Source organism: Vanellus vanellus (assembly GCF_965231255.1).
Source record: "Vanellus vanellus genome assembly, chromosome: 1".
Lineage (NCBI taxonomy): Eukaryota > Metazoa > Chordata > Aves > Charadriiformes > Charadriidae > Vanellus > Vanellus vanellus.
Genome location: NC_138905.1, coordinates 51,971,328 through 51,988,920, shown reverse-complemented (window position 1 = coordinate 51,988,920; position 17,593 = coordinate 51,971,328). Strand labels below are relative to the sequence as shown.

The 17,593-nt window shown below is 42.8% G+C and overlaps 1 protein-coding gene across 1 annotated transcript; it reads right to left on the bottom strand.

Moving 5' to 3' along the window:
- Positions 1-1,457: 1,457 nt before the first annotated feature.
- AMDHD1 (amidohydrolase domain containing 1) lies at positions 1,458-15,511 on the bottom strand (the record flags this gene model as incomplete). The annotated part of the gene is made up of 9 exons (XM_082479228.1): positions 1,458-1,614; positions 2,069-2,229; positions 2,634-2,727; positions 5,305-5,429; positions 6,386-6,611; positions 11,924-12,201; positions 12,821-12,885; positions 13,909-14,015; positions 15,375-15,511. 9 exons carry the CDS (start codon positions 15,509-15,511, stop codon positions 1,500-1,502), a joined length of 1,308 nt encoding a protein of 435 aa, XP_082335354.1. The 3' UTR covers positions 1,458-1,499.
- Between the last annotated feature and the right edge of the window lie 2,082 nt (positions 15,512-17,593).

Genomic DNA, 17,593 nt, shown 5'->3' with positions numbered 1-17,593 from the left:
GTTAGAACACAGGAAGTTCCGTTCAAATACACGGAAACACTTCTTTACGGTTCAGGTGACAGAGCACTGGCACAGGCTGCCCAGGGAGGTTGTGGAGTCCCCTTCTCTGGAGATTTTCAAGACCCACCTGGATGCAGTCCTGAGTAATGTGCTCTGGGCAGTCCTGCTTTAGCAGGGGAGTTGGACTAGATGATGTCTAGAGGTCCCTTCCAACTCTGAAAATTCCGTGATTCCATGAAAAGTTGAAGAAAAACCTCTGTCAGTGTGTAGTCAGAGACCCTCCCTACCTTAGACCCTCTGCCTAAACACTGCAACAGCTTGAACTCTCCAGAGCTGTACCATCCTTTTTTCTACATACCACATCCCCAAATGATTGTACAAGCCCCCAAAAAAAAAAAAATAGTAGCTGAATGAAAAAAAAAAGAAAAATTTTAAAAAACTCGGATCTTAAGTTTTGACATTGCTGTGAGTATTTGTCCTTCTCAACTTATCATCAGAAGCACATTCAAACTACCATAAACAAACATGTCTCGTGTTATTTCAGATTCAGCCTAGAATAAATGAAATCAGGTTTGTTTTTTTTTTTAACATCTGTATGATACTGCATGTGATCTTTTAAATTTCAAGATAATTGAAATTTTGAGAGGTTGGCAGTACTCACCAGACCTTCCTGGGCTAACTGCCTCTAAGAGTCAACTGTAAGGTTTTGGCATCGTTAATTTCCAACAGTTCCTGATTCAGCCTCTAACTTACCATGCACGCCAACTTTCAGCAGCCCAGTGAGTGGTGTACCTGATTGCATTTTCCTCTCCTCCTCCTTCTTGTGCCCCTACAGCCTTGAAGGAGCTGTGAGATCCTCAGCAAGGGAAGATGTTGCAGATTGGTGATAAGCAGCACCCTGCTGGGCTCCCAGGTGCTGGCTCCCACTGAGTTTCAAGGCTGCAGAAACCAGGAGACTTGGTATTTTGGAGAGGTAACATACTGCGCTTCCCACCCTGATGCTGTGTTCAAGACTGAGCAGACCCGGGAGCTATGAATGTTTCCTCGGGATGCTGTGGCCTCCCAGCACCGCCAAGGGCCATTCCACATGTGCATGCCTGAGCCCCTGGCCCTTATCGTCATTCTTCCCAATAAATCCTACCTGGATCCAAACTTCTTCATTCATTGGTGTTTTTTTGTTTGGGGTTGTTTGTTTTTTTTTTGAAGTATAATAATTTTATAGATTAAAATTTTATAGAAAACATTTTTGGGAACTGTCTTATTTCAAATGGATACAATTTGAAGTTATTTTTATGCAGTGGAGGGAAGGACAACAGATATGAAGATGCACCAGACGGGTAATGCTTAGTCAAGTTTATTTGAATAAGAGGGCTGGTAAGGTGAGCAGGCAAGCAATTTACCAGTAAATACAAATCTGATTTGACTGTTCCTTTGTAATATTCCATGTATATTCCAAATACTAATTTGATTATAGTAGCTTCCTAAATCACTGTCTTCTCTCAGTAACTGCTCATTGTCCCGCACCTCTCATTTTGATAGACGACTTTTCCTTTAACTATAACATAGTCGATCAATGCTTCGTGTCCCCCAAACTGGTAAATCAAGTGCTCCCACCTAAAAAGACAACAAGATGTTTAGGAATATCCACACTTGCATAAAAGCAGGCCATGTACCTAGTATACCTGGCAATTACAAAAGATTTGCTTGAACCATCAGAAAATACTATTCCATGTTTGCACGTTGATCTCTTGTTGCATGAATACAGTGAGTTAATATGCAAATCAGTAGAGAATTCCTTCCACAAAATAAAGAGGTATTACCTCTAGCTAATTTTTAATTAGGCATGGATTATTTGTAATATTAGCCCCAAAAGGTTTAGGCTTTTTTTTCCACTGGAATGATTAAGGTGAATGAAAGTGGGTCTAAAATGTGAGCAATGTCCCCTTTTTCAGAGGAAAATAACTTCTAAAGCAGGAGGAATTCACTAACCTCTCCACTATCCACAATATGGTGAAAAACAAAGTCCCTTATGCTAAATCACGTTTCAAACAGCAATGGATGGACAAACCTTGATGAATTTATGATAACAAGATCCCCCTGCTTGCCAGTCTCTATGGAACCATGCGTGTCCGATTTTCCCAGAGCATAAGCTGCATTAATGGTGGCGGCTGCTAGTGCTTCATTCATTGACATCTTCATGTTTACACAGGCCAGATGCATCACCATTGGCTAGTAGGCAAGTTAAGTGGAAAATGGGAGTTACCAGTAAGACAAATAAAGCTGTTCGTGCCTCAAATCCCTAAGCGCTTTCCTCCCTCCTTGGGTAGCAGAAGGAGTTGTCCTGCACGGTGTAAATCTTGCCAACTCCAAAATGAGAACCTAAAATCAAGAACTTTGAGAGCCTTTTTTATAAGCCTTTCGGTGCATATGAAGAATAGAAGCCCTTCTGGTTTCAAGAATTTCTGACAAAAACTACCAACCCACATAAATAAGCACAAGCTACTGTCTAGGCTGGGCATACAGCTCTCTTTGCAGACATGAAGACTGTTTTAAGTGTGCAATATCTATACACAAGTTGTACAGGTAAGACATTTCATAATTTTATGTTGACGTAAGTATGAAGAAAAGCTTACCATTGAAAAACAGTACGCATTAGGATTAAAGTCACTGCCAAGAGCAACTATAACTCCTTCTTCTAACATTTTTCTAGCTTGAGGTTGCTTCAATCTAGTGGGAAAAAAGCACTTGTCAGTACAATTCACCTAGTTATTGCGCAATTAATTACAATAGCAAAAGTCATATTTTTTGGGGCTACATTCATGCCTTCAGTTACAGTAATCCTTTTGGAGGCAAAAGGCCAAATTCTCCTCTTAGCTCCTTACCTATCACCTTATGGACAGCATAAATGGGAACTGAGATCCACTGTTTTTGCAGTAACAGCACGTGGCAGCAGCCAGTATCAAGCACCAGGCTCCAGGCCACTGAAATTCTGCTATTTATCCAGACCTCAGCCACTTAAGGATTTACAGGGTGAAAATCTCCGTTTCTCAAAAAAGTAATTTTCTAGTCCTTATAGCTTCAAAGACAATTTCCCAAATATGAGCAATGGCATAAGCAATGCAATAGTCCCTTCCTGATTCTGCTGGCAATTTGAAATAAGTAAGTTGAGGCTGTGAATTTCATTTGTGTACATTAGAGGATGTTTTTTAACTTAGCAATGTTAATGCAAAAGATATCTTCAATAACTTCAATGTCTGGAATAGCCATTTCAAAATTGTTTGGCCGCTGGATTAATCTGGGTAGGTGTTTCCAAAGGTGGGCACTAGGAAATACACACTCTAAGAAGTTTTAGCCACAGTTGCTGTAACGCCAGTAGTGCCAAACATCGTGTCTGAAAATAAACCAGTGGAACAATAAAAATGAAACACTAGAGCAACTGCTGCTCAAAAAGTAGTGTTAAAAGAGCTACAGTTAACAGAGATCTCAATGAAGTGCTTACATTGGGTAGATTTAGATTGGATATTAGGAAGAATTTCTTTACTCTGAGGGTGGTGAGACACTGGAACATGTTGCCCAGGGAAGCTGTAGATGCCTCATCCCTGAAAAGTGTTCAAGGCCAGGTTGGATGGGGCTTTGAGCAACCTGGTGTAGTGGAAGGTGTCCCTGCCCATGGCAGGGGGTTGGAACTAGATGATCTTTAGGGTCCCGTCCAACCCAAACCATTCTATGACTCTACAGAAGCTTCTTAGAAGATTTATGAGAAAATACCGCCTGTCCCTGCACAACACAAAGCTCCAGGAGCTAACTGTGTTAAAAAGATTTGTCTGAAGAGATGTTCCTCATCCTTACGTGTCCTTCCAGCCTCTGCATCCCCTGCTGTGCTCTGCTGCCACACTCCTTAGGAGTGCTGCAGGAAATGGTTAGCAAAGGCCAAAATGAGAGCGGGCTTACCATGAAGCAACTCTCCAGCTGCACTCTTTGGCACGTTAGGTGCCAAATAGGTGATGTCCTGACCGCTACTGCTTTTCTTAAAACCAGGGGACAGAATAGGTGCAGGACATCTCAAGGTCTGAGCTCTCACCATAGGTGCTGAGGGAGCTGAGGGAGGTCAGCAAAGGATGTACCACATCGCCTCACAGCAACTTCTTCTATACATCACACAGCTTTTGGCCCTCTGCTGCTCTTTTAACCAGTATCTCAAACGCGGCTTCTTCATTTTTAGAGTGTATGAGACTGGGAGTCCTGTATTCAGTAAATAATGCACCAGACACTGGAACAAATGAGACCTCATTTCCTACAGCTCATTATCATCCCCGTCTTAGACTCATCCTGAGGTTATAAACTTTCCACTGCATGGAGTCTCTGGAGTAACACATGAGTTGTAGCTGCAGCCGTTTCCACAGGTGGCTGTGTCTCTGCTGTCTCCTTTACCACCCTGCCTGGGGTCAGTTAGTCGGACCACAGGTCCTCCCCGAGATCTGTATTCTGGTGGTGGATGTAGTTGCAATCAGGCAGTGGTTCAAAAGCACTGCTGCAGGACATGGACAGCTAACCACAAATAGAAACACAAGCACAGACATAGACATGAACATGGGTGGCAATGGCACAAGCCTTGATCCCTCAGAAAGCGGGCTGCTGAAAATAAACAAAAATTGGCTTGAGGATCTTCTCTTCACAGGAGGGAACGTATTATTGGTTGTGGTCCTCATTATCTAGCTGGCTTTTTTGGGGCATTAGGGGTAAGCAGGTGATCCATCTATGCTTATCTGCATATAGAAAACAGTGTTCTTAAGGTGATTCTCCTCAGTATTGCCTGAGTGAAATCAGATGAGATTTTAAAAATGCTACCCACGGTCTCTCAGCACTTTAGATACCCAAAGGATTCATTTCTCAGCAAAAGCTTCTGCAAGAGAGCCAATGCATACATTGCAGATATAATTTGCCTGAAAAGAAGCCAACTCAGTTTTCAAAGTCTAAATGGATTAAAGAAAACCTGTCCGGTTTTCTTCTGAAATGAATGCCCGTCCTAGCCTGTCATAAGGATTAAATTCCAGTGTTGACTGAACCACTCAAAATCTACCGTGACACTTCTCAGAAGTAGGGTATTGCTTAATTTTTGAGGATCTCCACCAAAACCAAGACATGAGTAGGCTCATTCAGCTCTTTGTATTTGTGATTGTCTTCACTGACCTAGCCTGATCCTTAAAGCATAGATACAAGCCCACACTTTTACATTAAAAGACCCTAAAAGAACAAACATGGTTTTGTTGTTACAAAAGTTTTTCTCCAATCTACTGGCCTTACCTTAGCATGTAGGCAGTTGTCGGTAAAAGAACAGCGGCGCACTTAGCTCTTGCCATTGCTGTGATACCTTCATCACTAACTTCTTCCAGGTGGCTGATAGCCCGGGCTCCTAGTTCAGCTCCAAGCTAAGCAAATTTTCAAGAAAATTACTTCCTGTTATTCAGTAAAGCAGTGTTATCTAATTATCGGAGGAGAAAATTCACTATTAATATAAAATTAACTAAACTAAAAAAAAAAAGAACGAATGCTTGATAGAACAAACAAAAGGCAGAGACAAATTATTTGCTAATTTACTGCAAGAAAGGTTGATCACAAAAAGGTATTAACTATCCACTGCGTGGAAGGGCACCTTCAGTGGTGTTTTTAACAGTCTAACATGGAAACTATGGGACAGCTATGGATAAAACCATTATCGACTCCTGTTCACAAGGTATCCAGCAGAAAAGGGTTGACAAAACTTACATTGGTTGCAGAACTAGTAGTGCAACTGCTGCCTTCAATGGTGAAGCACCAAAAAGGTTTTTATGATCAGCCAAGTTTTTGTGTTTGGTTTTGTTTTTTTTTAAATACAGCAGAGAATAACTTGACCCCATAGGAAGGAAGCAATGTTTAAATGATGGTAAAATATGGTCTCAGAGTGACTTTATCAAGATATTTGGGAGCCTGTTCTTGACTAAACTATCCCTCCGAGTGTGCTTACTGTACATCTGCCTTGTTGCTACTAACAGCATTTAAGGAAAAAAGATTTTTCAAGTTGCATAGAAACCATGTTTTTGTCATTCTTGGGTTCACGGATATCCACCTTCCCCATCCTATGTGGAAGATAAGCAAAGTCAATGTTTGATTAGGCAGTGCGCATTAGTCCCAGAGGTCAAGGCTCCCACGTCCTTAACTCCAAAGCTGCACAAGAGGTGTATTTTCTATCATCTGACAGAAATAGATGTGTACAAATGGTCTATTTTATAAAGTCTTAGAAAAGAAAAACTTGTTTTTTAAAACTGCAATTCTTTCAAAAGTTCAGCTCTCACAAAAGCAAAGCAAAAAACGAAAATAGCTTAACTGAACATTAAGAAAGATGTACCTCAGCAGATTTCATTGGATGGAGTTCATCACCATGGAAGTTAATCTGTAACCCTATATCTTTTCCAGCTTGAAGAATTCTCCTAGTAGAATCCAGATCAAAGACTCCCTTCTCACAGAACACATCTATATTGTTAACATGTATTTCACCACTTAATTTGAGTTCTTTCAGTTTAGGGAGATGGTTATTGATAATGTCATCTGTGGCTTCAGTAGCAGTTTTCCCTCTAATGAAAAGAAAATGTTACAGACCCATAAGAATAACATCCTTGAAGTCTGGCAAACATTCAAATTAAACATGCAATTACTAGATTATTTAGAAAACGATGCAAGCACAAATCACTCAAAAAACCTTCAGATTAAAAAAACCTAAAGTTACTCTAGTTCATGTATTCTCAAACACTAATTACTTTCCATTCAAAGAATATTAGATTAGTATTACTAGATATTTTTTATAAGTTTACCTTCTTGGATGTGAACCAAGACATGGGCATTTTAAAATGAATTTTTCTGCTTTCCTGTTCATATATTCTGACCTACTTATACTGTATTCTAAAACAAATTTAAAATATGTAAAGGATTTTTAAACATTTTAAATGGTATTGATGCAATATTTTTATCCAAATATCAAAGCTCAAAGGGGATGTACAGCACAAATATTTCAAATTGACCTCTCCTCCTTCTATATCATGCAGAGTGATAGGTAGGTAACTCTAGATCAGAGGGGCCTCCCGAGGTTCCTTTTGTGAAAGTCAGGACCATTTATGAACCCCCTATTACACAAAGATAACCCAGCAGAGATCAGTGAATGCCTTTGAAAGAGCGAACAATCCCAAAAAATGCAGTTGCATTAGTATTTTGCAATTTTAAGATCTAAAGATAAGTGACGTACTGCAGCTAAATATCTGTGACACCTTAATCCTCATTTCAGGCACTGTAGGGCATGCACAGACCAGCATTCTACCAGTGCCACGAGTGGGCGAGTTGGGAGCTTTACAGTGGCAGTAAATTCAAGAAGCCACATTCGGCTCTGATTTACAAACAAGCTGTGCAGTTATAAAGCAGAGCAGAACCCAGCTCATGGTCCTTCTTTCATGCACCTCTGAAACAGTCATTGAGGCTTTTACTGTGTCGAGCCTTCTCCCTTTTCTTCTTTCACTCTGCAGCCTTTGGAGAAATTTGGACTGAAAGATTAGGACCAGAGCCAAGACAAAACAAAGGGAAACATAAGTCTTGGTTTCACTTTTTGGGGGGACATAATGCCCAAGAATTCACAACTGTGATTGTTCTAATGCAAGAGACTTCTGCTCAGGAAATAACTTTGAAAATGTCTTCCTAAAGATGAAAACGGCCCAGTGAAGCTTTGCCAATTAAAAAAAAAAAAAATTAGAATCAGACATCCTCAAAATCATGAATTTGATTCAAAATGATGACTGGAGGGATGACAGAGTAGTTCTTTTTTTGCCCCCCCTGCTATGAGCTTTTTAGGTTCATTTCCTAAAGAACTGGAAGTTCTGAGGCTGGAAACATTTTTAAAAGTGATGGATGGGAACAAGGATCATTATAAACAGAGAAGGCTTATTTTTCTCTAGGATGGCTCACACTAAAGTAGCCTGCACCAGTTGGTGCATACTTCAGTAAGTACTGCCTGTCACCAATGCACTGAATCAGCGTCCCACAGGATAACTGCATTTGTAAGGACCTCTGGAGCCCATCTGATCCAGCCCCTGGTGCAGAGCAGGGTCAGTTTGAACAATGTGTCAATGGTGCCTTCCAGAAGCAGAAAATCAGATTGAATTACTGTATACCTAAAAATCATGAACAGATACACGCAGAAAGTTCTCAACATTGGCCCAAAGCTAATTTCCAGGTAGGAAAAAACAATAACCATTTCTGGCAAGTCTAGAGGCAGGCTCCTCTTACAAGTCCAAGTATTGAAGCTTTACGAGACATATTGCAAGACTTGGCAACATGGAATCGTTGACACCTTTATCAATTAAACAAACTTTCTGGTGATGCTTCCGCTATAAGAGGCCGGACCCGCAACAGTAAATTAAGCCAAGTGTAAGAAGCAAGCAAGCAAATGGCTTAGCAAGAATGTCACAAATCTCCTCGACAGCAGCCCTGCAGGGGTCTGAGCAGAATTTTTCGTGAGCACACGTAACAGTGCTCTCTTGTTTCACATTAAATAGAATGATTTTAAATTCATTCAATGTTAGCAGATCACGGAATCACAGAATCACGGAATTTTCAGAGTTGGAAGGGACCTCCAGACATCATCTAGTCCAACTCCCCTGCTAAAGCAGGATTGCCCAGAGCACATTACTCAGGACTGCATCCAGGCGGGTCTTGAAAATCTCCAGAGAAGGGGACTCCACAACCTCCCTGGGCAGCCTGTGCCAGTGCTCTGTCACCTGAACCGTAAAGAAGTTTTTCCGTGTATTTGAACGGAACTTCCTGTGTTCTAACTTGTGCCCATTGCCCCTCGTCCTGTCACTGGGAACCACTGAAAAGAGCCTGGCTCCATCCTCCTTCAACCCACCCTTTAGATACTTGTAAGCATGAATAAGGTCTCCCCTCAGCTTTCTCTTCTCCAGGCTAAAGAGTCCCAGCTCTCTCAGCCTTTCCTCATAAGGCAGATGCTCCAAGCCCTTAATCATCTTAGTTGCCCTTCGCTGGAGTCGCTCCAGCAGTTCCCTGTCCCTCTTGAACTGGGGAGCCCAAAACTGGACACAGTATTCCAGTTGTGGCCTCACCAGTGCAGAGTAGAAGGGGAGAATGACCTCCCTCGACCTACTGGCCACACTCTTCCCTATGCAGCCCAGGATTCCATTGGCCTTTTTGGCAACAAGGGCACATTGCTGGGCCATGGATAATTTACTATCTACTAGGACTCCCAGATCCTTCTCCTCAGAGCTACTTCCCAGCAGATCCGCCCCTAACCTATACTGGTGCCTAGCATTCTTCCTCCCCAGGTGCAGGACCTTGCACTTGGTTTTGTTGAACCTCATTAGGTTCTTCTCTGCCCAGCTCTCCAGCCTGTCCAGGTCACGCTGGATGGCAGCACGGCCCTCTGGGGTGTCAGCCACCCCACCCAGTTAGGTATCATCAGCAAACTTGCTGAGGATACACTCTGTCCCCTCATCCAGGTCATTAATGAATATATTAAACAAAATTGGACCAAGTATTGACCCCTGGGGGACACCACTGGTTACAGGCCTCCAACTAGACTCTGTGCCACTGATCACAACTCTCTGAGTTCTGTCCCGCAGCCAGCTCTCAATCCACCTCACTGTCACCTCATCTAGCCCATACTTCCTCGGCTTCCTAATGAGGATGTTATGGGAGACAGTGTCAAAAGCCTTGCTAAAGTCAAGGTAGATGACATCCACGACTCTCCCCTCATCCAGCCAACCAGTTATAACATCATAGAAAGCTATCAGATTGGTCAAGCATGATCTACCCTTGGTAAATCCATGTTGACCACTTCTAATAACTTCTTGTTCCTCAATGTGATTGGCGGTAACAGATTTGCACAACTATGATCATTCCAAAGTCATCAGAAAACTGTTCGACTTTTAATGGCTATCTAGTCAAGAGTTGCCATTAAGTATCTACAACAAAAAAGGGCACCACATTTTAAGACCTACATAAATCAAGAGGATTTAAGTAAAAATAGTTAAATCAATCTTACTCTTTTGCTGGCATGATCTATGGATAACTGAGCTACAGGGCAGTTCTATGGAATATAATGATGAAAGAAAATTGGCATGAGCTTAAGTGACATAGAAGATGCCTGTTTAACAGCTTCTAGAATCCACAAGATCATAATCTCATTTGCATAAATAATATCAAAAAGCAATTCCCAGCCCCAAGCCTGAGGGCAATGTGTTCCCCTTGTGATTCTCCGCTGTTACTGAAGCTGCAGGAAATTCAGAGTTTAAAACTGGAGATCAACAAAGAGGGATGCTTCCCTCAGCATGATACATGACTCAGTTCAGGAGTCAGCCAAAGGCTGAGGACCACGGATCTGAACATCTGACCTTGGATCAGGGAAGAACTGCAGAATTCCTCGTGGTCAAAATAAATATTCGAGGCAGGGACTAGGTTTGAAGGTTCGCAAAAAATTCAAGCAAAATACTCTAGACATGAACATTTGAATGAAAAGGGAAGAGGATTTAAGAAGACCCAAACTGGAAAATACAGATAATTCAGTATTTCCTTCAGGAAATTTCCACAAATCCCCAACCACCTTTTCTCCTTACTTACAATACCAATATTTTGTTATGCTTGACCTGCATCAGTGGGGACAGAACCGTACAGAGAGTGAGATGGTACCGCTGTCTTTCTAACACATAAGATTTGATATACTCGTGAAAAGACTGGAAATGCTTGAAATGTTTTGGTTGGAAATACTATTTATCAGGATGTTGATTGAAACCCTCCCAATGCTAAAAAGGGAGGGGGAGGAGGAAAGGAAGGGCTAAGAAACACATACAGTTTGGGGTAAAACCTCAGTTATATTTTACTGTTAAGTCCTCCAAATTTTAGTAGAACTTCTTGAAAGAAATATTTGGTATTTTCAGCAGATTTTAGTTACTTTATTCTCAACTGTCTTCCAGTTACTGAAGATGACACAGGATTCCTTTCGAATTGTCACATTAACAAAAGATAATTTCCCGTTCTGCCCTGAATACAAATAAATTTGCAAATTGCAAATAAATTTTTCTAGGTTGTGTTTTCTTAAATGTTGAAAGAGGTAGATTTTTGGGGGGAGTTGTTTTTTTTTTTTTAATGAACGTCTCTTAAATATTGCCATAGCATCCCTGTGATGTTAGGCCTGCTTTCATCTTACATGCCTTGTTTTGCAGCAGCCTACTGCTTAGTCTGTCAAAATATATGTTTCACATACACCTACTTAGCTAAAACTCCTCATTAATTCTTTCAAACAGTGAAATCTGGTAACTTGAAGATGTTATTTTCATCACAGGGAAAAAAAAATATCAACGTGAGAAAGGCTTGTCATGGTATGTCTAGTTGAGCCATTAAAATAGTTGTGATTAAGCACATTTAGTTTAATCTTCTACTCATCTCATACCTCTAAGATGTGTACAATGCTTCATTGCACGGAAGCATAATTAAACTTTGTTTCCTGAGGTATATAAGGATTAAATACAATTTTTTTTTCTGTTAGCTGGTCAAAATAAAAGCTCACGGCAGGGAATAAGCTTGATGGGTAGCTGCAAACCCAAGCAGAACTGTCTATACAGGAAACCCCGTAGTCTGCTTTCTGTTCAGTGTGTGCATCACAGGGACTCCATGCTAAGCTTATGTTGGCATTTAGTATCCACTAAATAATCCTTCCCTGTCTTCCCTCAAATTAAAATTTAGGAGAGCCTTCTGCAAATACTGGTTATCGTTTCAAATGTATTATATTTTAGGAGGGCTGGGCAGAAGAAACCTTTCTGAAAACAACAGCCAGTTTTCAATGCAAAGCAGTAATACCTAACAAGAGCAAGAAAAAATCAAGTCACATTACTTCGGCACGGAATGAGCTCCACAGTATGTTGAAGAAATGCCAATATCCATGGATCGCTTAGCACGTTCGATCACCCTGAGCATTTTAAGCTCTGTTTCTAAGTTTAAGCCATATCCACTCTTGCACTCAACCAACGTAGATCCTGCTCTGCGCATGCGTTCGAGTCGGTGTTTGAAAGTATTGAACAGCTCTTCTTCTGTGGCCTTCCGAGTGTGTTCCACAGTAAAATGTATTCCTCCCCCAGCCTGGTGGATCTCCATATAGGATGCACCTGCCAGCTTGGGGAAAAAAAAAGAAAACAAAAACCAACCCCCCCATACAATTAACTATTAAATGTGCATTTTTCTGTCCAAGGGATTCTGGAAAGTGCCTTGAGGTCTCTGCAGTGAGAGAGAAAAAGAGGGGGAAAAAAAATCCCTATTAATTCTTCCTCCCTTCCCCTCTTCTTCTCTCTCCCCTCTACTTAAGTGAAGAAATGATGTAAGAAGTGACATAGAGAATTACTCTCAAGATTTGCTTCCCTCTGAGCCCAAGGAGAAAACCTATCTCTAGCTCAAAAATTTGTTATGTGGAAAAAAGGGGAAAAAAAAATAATCAAGATTTAGATGGTAATAGAAGGTGGAACTGCTGTATTGCTTCGATTAATGCAAAAATATATGAAGGTTGGCTGCAAGGGCTGCAATTACACTCCTCACTCAGCCTACCAGTATCATCCCTCCTCCCTCGGTTCGATTATCAGACAGAAATTATATATTTTTCTACAGATGAAAGATGGGAGTCACTAGAATGTAGAAATAGTTATGCATTAAAAAACAAACAAACAAACAAACAAACAAACAAAGAAAAAACAAAAAACAAGAGGAATTAAAATCCAGCTGTGCAATTTTATGCCATTACCTTCATTGCAAACTCATGAACCCTATCACCAGCCCACACTGGATGTGTATGTGCATCTACCAGGCCTAAAAAAAACAAAGTAAATGTACACTGGGGTTATTTCATTGTGTAAAAGAAAAGCTTATGAACACGCAACCAAACGAAATGGACAGCAGAAGCTCCCCTATAAAGCCTCTATTTGTTAGAGAAAAAGAAAAATCCAACCAGCCAAAAATCTAGGATTTTCTTCAAAGGCTATCAACTTTCTTTTGATTTTTTTTGGTGTGACATCTTATGCAAAATGTGTCTAGGTAAGTGCACCAGTAGCTGAGTTTTTCATGTTACTTTGATGATGTTTTCAAACTGTGGAAGAAATTATAAATGGCAAACTTTGGAACAGTTCATTAGACTTTAAATCTGTGTTCTTTAAAAAAAAAAGCAAAGTGCTTCAGCTGGGCTTAGTACGCCAGCACTTACTTTAGGAGAAGTCCACTTACTCCAGCGGGAGCTTTTTCTACGAGCAGTGGAACCACCACTACTGAATGTCCAAGGCCATTGCAAATGAAACAGCGGTCCAACAGCTCATGCACTAACACCACTTGCAAAGTTTAACATGCAATAGATTTGCCCAATTTTGGTTTTCTTTTTTTTTATCAGGTAAAGTTGCAGAGTATGTGACTTAAAATCCTGCACTGCCCTTTTGCCTCCCACCGGCTGCGGGCAGGATGGAGAGACTGAGCTCCTGGCTGAACAGCTGATGGGTGGAAAGGGTGGAGAAGAGACGTGAAGCTCACAAGTCGTTTGGTGGGCCAGCTGTGTTCCTGTTGTGGTCTATGACCCAGAGGAACAGATGAAAAGCAAAACAAGGGGACAGAGCTCTACCATGAAGCCAAAAAAAAACCCCATCCTAAATTGCTAAATGCTGCAATTTTCCCCTTGCAGCACTCCTGACGAGGAAGCTGCGATACTCTGCCCCTCAGCACAAGATATTATCAAATCAGTGCTCAATACAGAGGAAAAAGGACGGAGGGATGTTTAATACACATTTACTTTGTCTCTAAGCCCTTGCCGCCATTTGGCATTGTATCATTATGAGAAAACACACTTACCTGGTAACACACACTTCCCGGAACAGTCAATTATTCTTTCAAATGTCGCTCCTGAAAACTGACTGCGAATAACATCTGTCTGGCCCACAGCTTTGATACAGCCATCTCTGCAAACAACAGACAATGAAGAAAGGAAGCGTGAGCCTCTTGGAAAGTCAAGTGCTCATTGACAGAGCTCCTGGAGCAGCAACGCTCTGAAAGCAGGGGTAGAGACCTCCACCAGGACTGAAGATGCAGACAGGAGGTGGTTTGCTAATCTTACAGATGCATGGAAAATGATGGGGGGATGCCATGGATTTCAAGTTGTTTGCCATGTCCTCTGCTTAGATCCCTCAGGACAATACCTTGGTAGTCTTTTGTTCTAATTTCTATTAGTCAACATTGTTTTTCTCTTGTGGGTCAGCAAATATACAGCATTCCTCCAGCCAGTATCTGCAGGGCACTCTTCTCATGGAAAGCAAACTGTCATTGCCAGCCTCCACTGCCTGGACGTGATTCATACCCTTGTACCCTTGGAAGCCATAGGGATAAACCTCTTTAGGGCTGATCTTCAGTTAAATGGCAATTTTCATAGAAAGAATCATAGAATTGCTGAGGTTGGAAGGGACCTTTAAGATCATCAAGTCCAACCATCAACCTACCCTGACAAAAACCACTTCTAAACCATGTCCCCAAGTACCACAGCTACCCTTTTTTTAAACACCTCCAGGGATGGTGAACCCACTACCTCCCTGGGCAGCCTATTCCAATGTTTAATAACCCTTTAAGTGAAAAAGTGTTTCCTAATATTCAATCTAAACCTCCCCTGACATAACTTAAACACATTTTCTCCCGGTGGAGCTCGAGGATGGTACTGGGAACCCTACACTGCACTGAAGGAATCCCCTCCAGCCATGCATGGAGCTCCATCCACCTGACTGACAGGAGAGGAGCTTCCTGGGGCACACATGGCACCTCTGTCCTTTCAGCCTTGTCTTTCTCCAGCTCTTTTCCAGCCACTGGAATAGTACCTGGGAGTCATCATGGGTACCTCACTGGAGATATCTCTGAGGTACACAGCTGAATTTTTAAGAGGCAAATACCAGTTAAAGCATTTAGAAATGGGAGAGATGTAATTATATACAATGACTATTAACTATAATTTCATTAATGACACAAATTATTTATGGGATTGTTATTAGTTCATGCCAGTTCAATGCCAGTTCGCCTAGAAACAAAGCAGAGGCAGAAGAAGGTAGCAGTTGTGACCAACGCACCAGGCTGGAAGTTATCGTTACGAGGCTGGAAGTGCGAATGCAGCGTGATAACAGAAGTTATCACCATATGGACCAAAACAATCGAAATGACAACAGTCCATTTCCACAGAGGCCTGTGGCTGCAGTCCCAGGGCCACCCCCTCCTGCCATCAGCCCCCGACGCCCCACCAACCCCCTCCCGCCATCAGCCCCACCGCCATCCCCACTCACAGCCCCACCACCAGGCTGGCCTCCAGCAGCACGGCCAGGTTGGCGGCAGCCTCCTGCCGCAGGTACTCCTCGCCCCGGCTGCAGACCAGCACCAGCTGCTGGGCGTTCTCCAGCAGGAGCCGGTGCCGGCCAGCCATGGCAGCAGGCAGTGCAGCAAATGGCGGGCGGGGGGGTGGCCCGCCACTCGGCTCAAAGTCCTCCCTCATCCAAAGTCCTCCTGCCCCCACCGCGGGCCGGGCCTGACCCTCACACTGACCCTGCCCTGGGGTTGGTCTTTGCTAACCAAATTCCTGGCAGAGGGTGGCCACCATCGCCCATGCCACGGTCGACACTTGGCAGAAATTTGGGCTGGAAACGCTACAGGGCTTTAAGTGTGAATTTGGCAGCCACCTGCCGCGCTGTGTGAGGGATGCTGCTCTTGCTGTAGTCCGGGGCGACGTGACAACTTCCGCACATCATGCTGGTTTATGATAAGCTCCGAAGCACCAGTTATGCCAGCTGGGGATTCCCAGAGCCCTCTGCCCCCATTGCACCACCTGGAGACTTCCCTTTGACAAGAAAACAGGAGCTTCTGAATTGGGAGCATTTGTCTGCCCACTTTCCTCCTCCCCGGCATCCATCACCTCCCCAGCATCCTTCTCCTTGCTGGTGTCCATCACCTCACCAGCATCCATCGCCTCGCTAACGTCCATCACCTCCCCAGGGTTGCCCATCACCTCCCCAGTGTCCATCACCTCCCCAGTGACCATTACCTCGCCAACATCCATCACCTCACCAGCATCCCAGCACCATCCCCTGAGGGACCATAACACCTCTCACCGCACCGAATATTTAGGCAGATACTAATTTATCCAGGAAGATATTAATTTATCCATTTCCATGATCAATAGGTTTGTGCGATTCTGCTGCCCCCTACAGTACTCGGGATGGGAGAGTCTGGGAGCAAATATTTACTCTCAACGTGGATTTTTGGTTTTCTTCTCTCTTCAAACATTCATAGCGAGTGCAGGGCTTCAGTAATTCCCAGGTGGCAAATGGAGTGTATTTCTAAATCCATGGTCCCTCAACCACCTTTCTGGTAGTAGTAATCCCCTTTAGACCTTCTTATCTTTTAGAAAGAGGACTGATTTAAAATGCTTATAACACACCTACGTGCATATGCATATTCCTGTACAGCAGAAACAGATGAATATGCTGGCTCTTTGAACGAACCTTTCCGGTGAAGTCTGGTTTGCAAATGAGGTGAGGTATGCAGCCAAAAAACAGTACTTTGCATTTAATAACAAACCTGAAATGAGAGCAGAACTACGACAGGGTCAGGTGTTATCTTGTGATACTGCTCCACTAGTTCAATACCGCACCACCACATTATCTTCATCTTCCTCCTGAACATTCTTTCTCACTAGGTGTGTGGGAGATTGATGGGAGAGATGCTAGATGGTGCTTTACTGCTTCCAGGAGTTCCTGCTGCTGACTCTGGCTCTCCCTGGCAGTATTGCAGTATGTTTGAAAGCAGAAATTAAAGAGGAATCTTGCAACAGAATCACACCAAAGGCAGAAGGACATTCCATGGAGGGGAGATGCTTGAGCAGCAGTGGTGGAGTGAGAGCTGGTGTGTCAGGAATGACATACAGCACGCTGTGGTGGAGCCTGGTACTCGCTGGGTCAGTCTTGCCAAGAAGAGTAGCGGGGAGAAGATGATTCAGCTGGAGCAGAAGGCAGCACCCCCCATCCGCACGCAGCTCACATCTCTGTGAGCAGTGGGGTGGCAGGCAAGTAAAGATATCTAGAACCAACAGCCTCACTGTGGCACTGTCTTATGGCAGCACAAGTGCTGCAAAATTATCTTCCGTGTATTCACAAATATTTTAGGGTATACATTCAATGAGCTGCTCTTTCTGCCCTTGGGAGGACCACCAGCAAACATAAAATTTGCACCCATGTTTGCACATTCCCATGTTTAATTGCATGCCTGGCTGTCCAGTGCTTCTGTGAGCAAGGGCTAGAAGTCAAACAGAACCCGGCCTGAATGCTTCTTACGTTTCTCACTTCTACACTTTTTATTTTTTTACCTTTTGTCTCGTTCAGCAATTCCAGAGAGAATTTCAAAGAGCAAAGGTGAGATCTGCAGCTCTATTTCTGGTTATCCAGTCTCAGATTCCAGCCACTCATAACATTAGTTATTAAGGCCAAGGTTTTTCTTTAGAACACTGTCCCTC